This window comes from Phyllostomus hastatus, unplaced genomic scaffold (genome assembly GCF_019186645.2).
Source record: "Phyllostomus hastatus isolate PE091 unplaced genomic scaffold, TTU_PhHast_1.1 phas_scaffold_93, whole genome shotgun sequence".
NCBI classification, from domain to species: Eukaryota; Metazoa; Chordata; class Mammalia; order Chiroptera; family Phyllostomidae; genus Phyllostomus; species Phyllostomus hastatus.
Window position 1 is genome coordinate 34,131,707 of NW_025334042.1, and position 12,159 is coordinate 34,143,865.

At 33.9% G+C, this 12,159-nt stretch overlaps 1 protein-coding gene across 13 annotated transcripts in view; it reads right to left on the reverse strand.

The window, feature by feature from the left end:
• The window catches only part of CCDC91 (coiled-coil domain containing 91), a 275,641-nt gene that overhangs the window by 177,883 nt on the left and 85,599 nt on the right, over positions 1-12,159 (reverse strand). For 7 of the 13 annotated variants that reach the window (XM_045829841.1, XM_045829835.1, XM_045829836.1 and 4 more), the window contains 5 exons: positions 8,809-8,864; positions 6,944-7,032; positions 5,915-6,075; positions 4,786-4,989; positions 3,968-4,072 (listed from right to left, as the gene is read on the reverse strand). In XM_045829841.1, coding sequence (XP_045685797.1) covers positions 3,968-4,072; positions 4,786-4,989; positions 5,915-6,075; positions 6,944-7,032; positions 8,809-8,864 — 615 coding nt within the window. The remainder of the gene's footprint in view (positions 1-3,967; positions 4,073-4,785; positions 4,990-5,914; positions 6,076-6,943; positions 7,033-8,808; positions 8,865-12,159) is intronic. The other 6 variants (XM_045829842.1, XM_045829843.1, XM_045829844.1 and 3 more) reach the window with 3 other exon arrangements.

Consider the following 12,159-nt stretch of genomic DNA (forward strand, 5'->3'; position numbering starts at 1 on the left):
CAAATGTAAGAAGATTCTATAAGGTGGTAGAAAGGAAGACCACCTTGGGACCTGAGGACCCAAGGAATGACAGGGCAGTAAATTCTCTGAGTTTTCTTTTAGCCTCATATAATAAGATGGCCAGCAACCAGGAAATGCCAGAGGGCACAAACAAAAACATCCTCAAGACATGCCATCCCTCTCCAGCCAAACGGGCAGAACGGGACACTTTTAAATAAACACCACCCTATGATAGCCATACCCTGTGGGAAAAAAATATGACCCCTCCAGCTCAGTGAGCAAAGGCCAGAGCACTGAGCCCAGACCTCCACCCTCATCCAGCTGTAAAGTGCTGCCCTAGCTGACCCCTGAGGTGGTGACAGAGAAAACCATGGGGTTTGGAGGCATTTTTAGGACATGCGTGCCCACCCAGAAGTAAGGAGGCTCCATCTCCCCCACCCTCCCTGTGAGAGAAGAAACTGAGTGGGGAGCCAGAATTTTCACAACCATTCAGAAGTAGCAAGGCCTCCTGGTTCCATGGTGTTAGCACAAGCACATGGAGAACATCTACAGAGTACCTCTCCTCCTCCAAGACAATGCCTGGAGGGGGCCTGAAATTCCACTTTCTCTCTGGAGTAAGGAGGCACACCTTCTACCCAGGGTGTCAAAGGAGGCTGAATGGGAAATCTGCAATCTTACCCTGCATCTGACATTAACAAAGTGGCATCCAACCCCTGCAGTATCAGGTTAAGTGGCCTACCTGAGGCCTGTTAAAATACAGTATTTTACACAAACACCCAAAATGTGCAGGATATCATTAAAAACCACTCATCATACCAAAACAAGCACTGAGCACTATTTTCACTTTTTGCCTTTTTAAAAATAAAAGCTAAAATCCTCTTTGGGAAACAGGTGCTAATATAGGTCTTTCATAAAAGCGAAGTAGTGAAAGGCATACTTTCAAAAAGACAGAGGTTACCTGTATCAGCTGAAGAGCATGCCTGCCTTTGAGTTCAACTTGACTATGAGACCTCCTAGCACATTTTTCTATCAATTATTCATCCAAGGTGATAAAAGACTCCATAAGATAATTTACTCTTTTAATCACATGGTCTAAAAAGGAGAGAGGTCCTTTTTCAGTACTGAAATAAAATCACCCGAAAAAAGATTTCTTTGGAAAAAATGCTTCCTGTAAAAGGAAGATCCTTTCAAATTGAATATTAGTTTTGAAGACTCAAGTTGTAATATTAAATTATTACTATTAATAGTAAAAACAGTAAATCAGTGATAATGCCCCTTAGCATTTACATAAGTATTTATTGTGAAAATCTCAAGTGCTGTGCTAGATCAGATCCTAGATGGTTTCTCAGGTATGTTCTCACTGATAGATTGAGAAACTAAACTTGTAAAAGTATACATCACACTACAGAGCCCAGAAAAAGTAAGTCAACGTAGACAGAAGAAAACTCAAAGTTCTGTCAGTACTCAGTGCTGTGCCTTCTAATAAGTAAATATCTAGAGGTAAGGCATACTTAATTCCAAGTATGAGGCTGGCAATTGTGGCTGTACACAATGCAATTAGCCCTTGGTAAACAGGGTGCATGACAGTAGTTCACATTCAATCAAAAATATTAATTGAGCCCGCACTATATGCCAGGCATTGCTCTAGGTACAAGAAAATAAAAGTTCCTGATCTCACAGACCTTACACTCTGGTGAGGGAAAACAAAAAATAAACAAATCAAAATAAAAGAACAGGTAGAGATAAATGCTATGAGGAGGGGGTCAAAAAGCAAAGAAAAGAAGCTAGGGAGTGCTGAGCATGTATACGGCTCTTGTTTTCTATGGCGCACTCAAAGAAAGCCTCTGCAAAAGCAGGTATCTAAAGATTCTCTGAGACTTCTTAAAATATAAACTTCAAAAAGTTAAAATATGACTCATATAAATATAAAGTGAACATACATCAAAGATTTCTTCTGTTCACTTATTAATAAATAAATCACTTATATTAAGACTGAACTTGTTTCATACTCCCTAACCTAACATATTGTTAAGTGGTATCATTCATGCCTTTGTCCATCCCCATTAGAGTAATTCATTTACAACTGGCAACCTGACTTGATCAACAATTCAAAGCATACCTGTTTTTTGTAAAGGGATAAAAAGTTCCTTTCAGTGGAGTGTCAACTGTATTATTGTTTAATTACAACAATAATTAAATACATAAAACAAAAAAAAACCCACTAAATAAATCAGAAGTTAAGCCTGGTTCAAAGTACATTTGAAGGTATATATCGATATACGTACTTATGTATTTATATAATTTAAGTAATGGGTGGTTAGATAAGAAAAAGTGCTAGGCTAGAGAAATAAAACTGGTGATTGTCCTCTTGTAGGATTATCTTTTCTAACAAACAGAAATTGTTTGCACTGTCTTTGGGAAAAATATAATTAACATGTAATATCAATAAACCATGAGTCAAACAAAGTACATTCTCCTACATAATCCTTGAGTAGGTCTATTAAATGATGTTCCCACAAATATTGAAAGAACACACTACTTCAGCCTTTTCCTTATTTTCACATTTTGCCTCATTTTTAACAGAGCTATGTAAATATCTAGAGGTAAGGCATTCCAGGCAGAGAGACTAAGACTAAATCATAAACCATTTCCCTCCACTGGCCACTCCACCGGCCAAGGAATGCCCCCCAGAGAGACGCACACATTCCCCTGGCCCTTATCACAAAGTGCAGTGTAAGTAAAGACCCGGAGTAAACTGGAAAAGATGAAGAAACCAGAGGATTTACACTGGAAGGAGAATGAGAACTGAGGCTGGGAAATGATTTGATTTACATTTTAAAAAGACTACTCTGCCTCCTGAAATAAAGACTCATTAAGAAGAATAACAAGAGTAGAAGCTAGAAGACTACTTAGGAGACTATTAAAATAACCTAGGCAAACAAGTTGGTCAAATGGAAAAGTGCTAAGGAGGAAAACAGAAACGTAGCATAGAAAAGTTGGCAGGGGATACCAGCTTTATCTGGGAAGGTGATAAGGTGATACCTGCCTGAAGTCCAGGATGATATATAATAAGAAAAAAATGCAGAAAATTAAAAGAAGACTTTTCAGGGATAGGGATAAAGCAAAATGAGAAAAGGCAAGGGAAAGATAGGGAGAAAGCATAAAGGAGATTATAGGGCATGTGCAGGCATTGAAGGACTCACTTGACCTTTAGTCTGGGTGAGACGAGAAGACACTAAAGGTTTCAGAGCAGAGAAATGGCAATCAGCTCTAAGTATTAAAGAGATCATAGTGGCTGCAAGGTAGAGATCAGTCTATATGTAGGCAACAATGGAAGCATAAAGATTAGTTAGAAGATACTTTAGTATTCCAAGGGAGAAATAAGGATGGCCTAGAATAGGTTGGTAGCACTGACCATAATGACAAACAGTCAAAATCTGGATGTTTTGAAAGTAGAGCCAACAGCTTTTCCTGAGGGAACAGACATGGAGTAAGTACAAAAAAGGGTAAATGCCATTTTCAGCCTCAGCAAGTGGAAAGAGTTGCCATTTACTGAGAGGGGGAAGAACAGGAAAAAAACAAGTTTATTAAGGAAACTTGAGGAGGCAAAGAAAAGGAGACATTAATTACAATATATGAAAAAGGTTAAATATCTCAATTTGGGATTTATAAGATTCTAAACTCTTTTGAAATAAATCACAAATAAGAAAAATGAGACTGTCTGAATTCCAAATTTTATCCATCAGAAGCAGAATATTTTTCACTAAACTGAGTCTCAAACAACTAACCCTCACAGCTTCTCACAGATACTCTTCACAATGACATTTATCATCAATTTCATCCATGTTGGTCAATATTTTACATACTGATTGTTTATTTGAAGAGTATTTATTGAGCACTTTTTGAAATTATATTAACATACTTCATCAAAAGGCCTGTATGCTATTTGTAAGCACACATGGTTTACCTGAAGTTCTTTGTATCTATCTTGAAAAGAAATGGCCTCTTGCTCTTTTTCTTTAAGGAAATCTTTTTCCAAGACACTATGCTTTTCTAGCAACAGTTCCACATCCTAAAAAAGAAATCCAACCACAAATTATGTAATATGTAATGGCATGAAATACACTTAGTTTTTTCAATGAACATACCAGAAAATGTTCGTTAAGAAAAAAGCCCACAGGAAGTTCAATATTACTATAGATTATATGCTTCTAACACTAAAATTATTCATGCTGATAAATAAATAAAACATCTAAACTAATTGCAATCAACACAATCTATTTAAACATATACTTTCTATAAATTTGCTCCAGTCTTTTTATAGATAAATTTGCAGGAAAGAGAAGTAAGACCATAAATAAATAAATAATGTACTAAAATAGCTGTCTGTGTAAGTACTCTTGTCAAATACCCCATGACACCTGACTTCACACAGGAGCAAGTGTAGTGTAAGTAAATAGCTGGGGATAAACTATTACTAATCTTCGAGACTATATAAGAAAAACAATACTACCTACTTTCAAGGTAAATAAGAACTAGAAAAAAAGCATTAGTTAGAAAATAAATCTAGTAAAAGATGTTCATATCTTTAAAAGTACACATTTAAGACAAGAGATTACTTATCAAAACTTTCTAAGTGATAAACTCAAATGACTGGTTTAAAACTATAGCCAAGGAGAATATGTTTTCCCATGTACTAATGAGTTTGTAATCAGAGACGGGGATTATATCCAATTTCCAGAATGTAAAATTCAAACATTTATTTTTAGGAAAATGTGAATATACCTTTTTAATTCTCTGTTTTTCTTCTTCAGAAACTTTGAGTTTCATCTCCAGGCTTGAAATTTTCTGCTGAAGCTGTATGTTTGATACATTGGCTCCAGGATCCTCAGAATCATCCACAAGAGCAATTGTTCCATTACTTTTCTCATCAGTTAAACCCAATGGAAAAAGTGAGATATCCAGATCAGTGTGTGTTGATTGCTGAATCTGAACCACATTAAAAAAAAATATACAAGAGGGAAAAGTTTACACTACACCAATAATGAAAACATCCAAAGGGCACTAGAAACCACATTTGGAAATTAAGTTGTAGCAAGGGTTCCGAAATTATTTCACCCTTTAAGTAAATCAACAGAAGACCTCAAACTGTTACAACAACCTGATCTTTGCAGTAAGACACAAAATTTCCTCTAAACTTTAGAGTTTAAAGCGGTATTTATTACTTTGCAAACAAAGCACTGAAACCTGAAAACTTTTTCTTATGCTTGAAAATGTGTAATTATGTATAGACACATCTGATACCCACCAGTCCTTGGATTTACACACACACCCAGAATTTGCTTGTGTTTACATTGTAAATCAGACTGAAATTTATCAATAATCTCTCATTAATTATCACTTTCTAGTATATAAAAGTGACTCAATTGTGTAGAGCCCTTGAGAAATCTGGACAACATCTAGCATGTAGCATGATGCATGGACCAATAAACATTTGAGTGAATAAACTCCAGAACTGTTACCTTTTTGGATTTCACTCTAAAATTGCAAAGAACATTCTAATACTTGAAAACATATAGTAAGCATCCCTGAAGACAGAAATATTCTTTTTTTTGTTCTTACTTTCCCTTTTGAAGTTGAAGATTTGAAATGCAAAACTAAATCAATTTTAATAAATGAAATACTCAAACCATATTTTGGTAACTAAGGCTAAATACCTTGCAATTGTTCCACAAAACAAATGCATTATTCCATTTTTTAAATTTTAGATATTAGCCTCAAAGTTAGAATGTCTACAGAAATATTTTTCAGGAAAGATATAAAAAGAAATCAGAAAAATTCTAAAGCTTTGATTAAGTCAGTATGCAGTTCTTTTAAGCATGCAAATGTCCTATAAAAATATGACTGCCTTTACCGGTGTTTTCGGAACAGTCTGGCTGATAACACTGTTGTCGGCATGTGTCATCTCTGGTGATGAAACGATGTGCTCAGAAGAGAGGCAGCCACCTGAAGGAGAAGAGTGGTCATGGTCCAGCACAATCGCAGGAGAAGCTGGAGAAAGATGGACTCCAGACACTAAAGGAAAACAAACAAACAAAATGATGATTGGAGAAGAAAGAAAGAACAGGTTAAAGGCAAGAAAGATAGCAGAGGGAAGGAAGGGGGAAAGGTAAGGGAAATAAAAGCAAAATGACTGAAAATGAGGATTCCGTAACTATTCTTGAAGAACTATTACCTGAAATCTAAAACTAGTGTTTCTTAATTTAACATGACATTTCCACATGAGACCCAGGCAAACAGAATAATTTAATAATAATGCCTGCGTGTCTATCTAACACATTACCATAGGAAGTGCATTTCCAACTCAGAGAAAGCATTCAAACCTATCACCTATCAAGGTAGTTAACAAAAAGCAATAGCATACCTATTAGTGCCAGACACAGACAGGCACTAACTAGGCACTGAGAAGACAGCAGTGAGCAAGACAAGCATTTGTGTACTCAATGAGCTTATGACCTCAGTAGTCAAGTCAAATCAATTATTTATTACAACAAAGTGAGCTAAGGGGAAAAGAATTACTTTAAAATAATTAATAGCAACTGCCTCTGTGTTAACTTCTTTTTCAACAAGAGATTTTTCATATTAAAGTCAATGTTAGTTTACTGAATTTTTTTTTTAGAAAACCAATGTTTTTTCTAACAATTCTGTAATTAGTTTTGCAACAAAACATTAGATTGTGATTGGTTCAATAACAAAAGTCACAAAAGGACAGCCAATTGATGAGAGCAAAATAAACAGATTGTATTTATGTTACTTTACTTCCAAATGTTCTTTCTAAAAATTCAAATACATTGACCTTATTATGTGCTTTAAAGTTTAAGAAGAGTAAATTATTTTTAGCGATAATCCATTTATATGTTCTGACTTTCTAAATTATAAAGACCTTTACTCCACATTGGCATCAGTGGCAACGTCAGCGAAGTTCTACCATAATTTCTGGAAGGCAGCTCACAATGCAAATTGCATTTTTGCCTGAAGAAAAATATTTACATGGTCATTAGGTATTAATAAACTAGAAAATACATCAATTTCTGATTGGTATCCTATGGGATCCTTTAGTTATCTACACTTTTACAGCAACATTGTGTTTTTAAAATAGTATGTTCCATACTCGATAAGATATTCTAGATTATCCCATAAAAATTTCACAATTTTAACTAAAATATAGAAAACTAGAATTTCAAGTCATATTTGTACTTGATATATCTTTTTCAGAAATTTCTAAGAAAGTAATTTCTAAAAAATAAATGACTATTTTCACTAGTCCATATGTTAATAGATTTCTCTGAAATGTCAAAACATTCTTTTTAATTCATAACAAACATATTATTAATTAATTTTAAAGGTATGAAATCAATACTATCGTATATAGTAAGAGGAAATACAGTCTTGTTATTAAGACCATGGACTGGACCCTAATTGCCACACCAGGTATAGAGCAAGTGGCAAGTTTACTTCCTTCAGTTTCCTCATCTGTAAAGTTGGCATAGATTTACCTACGAGGCATAAATTGACCAAAAAAATATGTAAATATTTTAGCACTGTGCTGATATCATTCTCATTATTATTTCAAAGATTAAATTTCATTAGAGGAGTATGTTTACTTCTAGGCATAAAAGGTATGTATGACTATGATCCTGAATCAAGAAACTCTTAAAAATATCATTCTGATCTAACACCTGAACATTTTAAAATATCTTTACATTTTCATATTTACAGTCAAAATCTAAGACAAGATGGCATGCTGACCCAAGTTAAATTATCAAACTACAACATTAAATGATCTAGTATGTCATATTAGAAACAGAAGGGGAAAGTGGTAGCATAAAGGGAAGGAGAGAGGAAGGAGGTAAAGAGATAAAAAGTGGAAGGGAAAGGAAGAGGTTGAGGGAGGCAAGTAGGAAGAGGGCAAGAGAGGCATTCTCCACCTCACACCTTCTGCTACTACCACCTGTCACACTTTCCCTTCAAATCCAACTGTTTTATCTCCAAATGAGTCTTGTCAGTTTTCTTCGTCACCCAGCCCTCATCACTCCCCTTGATCTCTTCAATTAAGACTCTTATCAGTTGTTTAAAAAAAATTTTTAATTTTAATTTTTAAAAAAGACTATTATCAATTGCTATTAAATAAAATGAACTAAATAAAATGAACTTCTTATTTTACCTTTCTTTAGTTCTCCAGAACACTAATACTAATGATTCTTCCTTTACCTTGCAATTTCCCTTGGCATCTGGGTACTACTATATCCTTGATTTCCTCCTAATTTTTGACTACGTTTTCTTGTTTTCTTTCCAGTCTCTTTCTCCATTCAGTCTTAAAATTCACTGTTTCCTTCATGCTCTGATCTCAATATTTACATTATTCTTACCTCTTTCAAAATCCATTATTTAAATTTTCACCTATAAGCTAATGATACCTAAATTCATATCTCTAGCACTAACCACTCAGCAGACCTCCAGATACATATAGCTGCCTAGTATATACATCAAACTTACCCATCATCTTATTAAATAAACATGCTTTGCTTCATATTTCCCATTTTAGTTTATAACATCTCAATGAGCTATTTGTCCAAACTAGAATGATACCACTAAGGGCTGACTTTATTCCAATCACACTGTACTACCAACGGTTACTGATTATGTCATACTGCTTCATATCTCTGTGACCTCACAATAATACTGCTCGAGTAAAAGCCATAGCTATAGAGTCAGAAATGATTTTACATTTCAACAATAGCAACTTACCTGCTATGCAGCCTTTGGCAAATTACACAAACCCATCTAAACCACAGATTCCTCGTCTGAAAGTGGGGAAATGATAAGTATCTCAAAATGATGTAATACTATCCTTTTTTACATTAGATAAGGTAAATAATATAAAAACAAGTAAATCGCATAGAATTCACATAGTATTAACCCACTTTTATAAGGCACATAAGCAAAACTCTTTTCTTTATATATATAATATATAAATATTTACATATATATAAAAATGATTTTTACAAAATCAAGAAAGTGATAATAAATCTTTAGGACAGTGGTTTCTTCTGGGGAAAAGCACAGGAATGTGGCAGAAGAGTACTAGAACTGGTAATGTGATTGTTTTAAGTTAAACTGTAGATTCACGGGTGCAATTCTTAAATATAAGAAATATGAAATAGACATGCTTAAAAATATAATGCTGAAGACTTCTTGTTTCAATGCCCTTCCTGGTTGTAGTACTACATTTCCATGGGCTATATATTCCCACAGACCAAAACTTGTTCTGAATATATAAGTTAGGGGGAAAACAACCTAATCTAAACTAAAGACTAATAGGGACCAATAAGGTTACTTGAAGAAATGATGCTTTTGTGAAAAGATGCCAAAAATCAACTCTAGACCAGTAAACAAGTTTCAGAGTTACAAGTATTTCTGACATCCTGCTAGTCACATCAATACTTATTCCAGGCATAAGGAAAGTTGAACCTAAAATGACTAATTTACATGTGCTTTCAATGTATGAGAAATTAATGGGGTTTTTCAAAAATTTGTTTAATTTGATAAATAAAATGAAATGAAAAATGACTAAGTGATGCTGTGAAAGAAACGAGAACATATAAACATATTACCCTCTAAATGGAAACAATATTTTTTCATTTAACCTCTAAGTTTTTCGCTATGTTCGAAAACACACATCTTCACTGAATTTTATGTGACTAGTAATGCAATAACAAAATTCACCCTCAGAAGATACATACTGGTAAATATTGTTCACATATATAGAACCAAAATATTATTAAGAATTTTGATTCTATACATGTGTTACATGTTTCCTTAACATATGGAAAATTTTAAGATTAGTAGAAAATTACAAATTCCAATATGTAAAATATAATTATATTCTCACCTAGCCAAGAAGATACAATTTTTAAAGTTTCAAAATGTTATAATATTCTGTGGTCTATTAAAAGTTGACTGGTGTTAGTTGTCATGCCCAAAAACTTTAAATTCAGAGGATCAAGTATACCCAACAGCACCAAACTCAGCCAAAATTTTTTAAGTAGCAAGTACAAAACTTGTTTTTTTGCTATCTTGATTGCTTGCTGCATATTTTAAGTCTTAAGAGACAGTTTGCCTCATTTCAAATGTTAATTTCCTAGGACTTAGAGGATAAAAGGTCAGCATATACTCCTTTACAGCTATAATGCTAATCAAAAGTGCAATTAATGGCAGTTCATCTTTAACTCTGTAATGGCAATTAGCAAATTCATTGGATATATCATTTTTCACTGATGGGCCTCTTCTAAAACACAAAAAATGCCCACTACGTCAGAACACCACATCAGCAAAGGACACCAAGTTTCCAAATAATATGCAATTTTTTCCAGTAATTCTGCCTGTGGTCAGCTCTGTTTTGTTTCCATAAGAATAACTCCTGTAGAGTCTAAACTAGAAACAGGTGTAAACATCCATGCATTTCACTATACACACACAAAAAATCTGTTTACCTCTGTTAACAGTTAAATAATTCAAGAGGAGAACAATAAAATGGTAATAGTTTTTTAACTTTTAACTTAAAAAATATTTTTGGTCTGTAATTTTCATTCAAACACTCTTACCCGAGCCAGGCACCCTTTTTCACCATTCTTTTGATCACATGGCGGGGGACATTAGAAGCAGCTGATTATCTTTCACAACTTGTCATCTCATTCAAATCCTCTAACACCCTGATTTATTTTCAGGTATACATAGGAACCCACTTTTACCATTCAGTGCTCATTCATGAGATTTTTGAAGATCAATTATTTACTGAAAGTACTCATTTATGGAAAACACAGAATATACAAGAATTGAGGAAGATCCAAATAATAAACCAAAACATGAAGATTTGTTAGTAAATATAAAATAAATGAAAAGATTTATTTTTAATTGAAAAAAACAGTGTAAAAGTCAGTGTTTATAGAAAATATTATCTATCCCTGGAGGGTTCCCTACAGGGAATGTCCTTTGATTTACAATTTAAAAATGCATCATATAATTTAATGGGTTTCCAGATATATCTAAGGTATCTACATTCAAGATTTAAGAAGAACTATATCAAAGTTTTAAAAAGCTAAATGAAAAAAACAGGAATAGTCACTTTCTTAATAAAAAAGGAATTATATAATTGATGAAATTCTATCATTTTAGTTACCTTAAAATTATTCTCTAGAGTATTATTTTCTTTAAATAACACACATTTGTTTTTTTCATTTTTGATGTTTAATTGTTTATGCTATTACAGATGTCCCATTTTCCCCCTTTACCCCCTCCACCCCCACTTCCACAGTCAATCTCCACACCACTGTCCACATCCATGGGTCCTTCATGTATGTTCTTTTCCTTATTTCAGTCAGTCCTTACCTCCCCATTCCCCACTTACAGCTGTCAGTTTATTCCATGATTACATGACTCTGGTTCTATTTTGCTCATTAGCTTATTTTGTTCACTAGATTCCTCTTGTAAGAGAGATCATATGATATTTGTCTTTCACTGACTGACTTATTTTACTTAGCATAATAGTCTCCAGTTCCATCGATACTGTCACAAAAGGCAGGAATTCCCTCTTTTCTTTCTGCTGAGCAGCATTCCATTGTGTAAATGTACCACAGTTTTGGATCCACTCATCTACTGATGGGCACTTAGTTTTGTCCAAATTTTGGCTATTGTAAATAGTGCTGCTATGAATATAGGGGAGCATAAGTTCTGTTGAACTGGTGTTTTGTAATTCTTAGGGTATATTTTTAGCAGTGGAATCGCTGCAGAAAAAGCATTTGATAAAATACAGCAGCAATTCATGATAAAAACACCCAGCAAAGTGGGAATAGAGGGAGCATAACTCAACATGATAAAGGCCATATACAAAAAACCTACTGCCAACATCCTAACTCAATGGGCAAAAACTAAAAGTATTTCCCTTAATATCATGAACGAGACAAGTATGTTTGCTTTCACTACTCTTATTCAACGTAATACTATAGGTCCTAGCCACAGCAATCAGATAAAGTAGAAATAAAAGGCATTCAAATTGGAAAGATGGAAGTAAAACTCTCATTATTTGCAGACATGATAGTG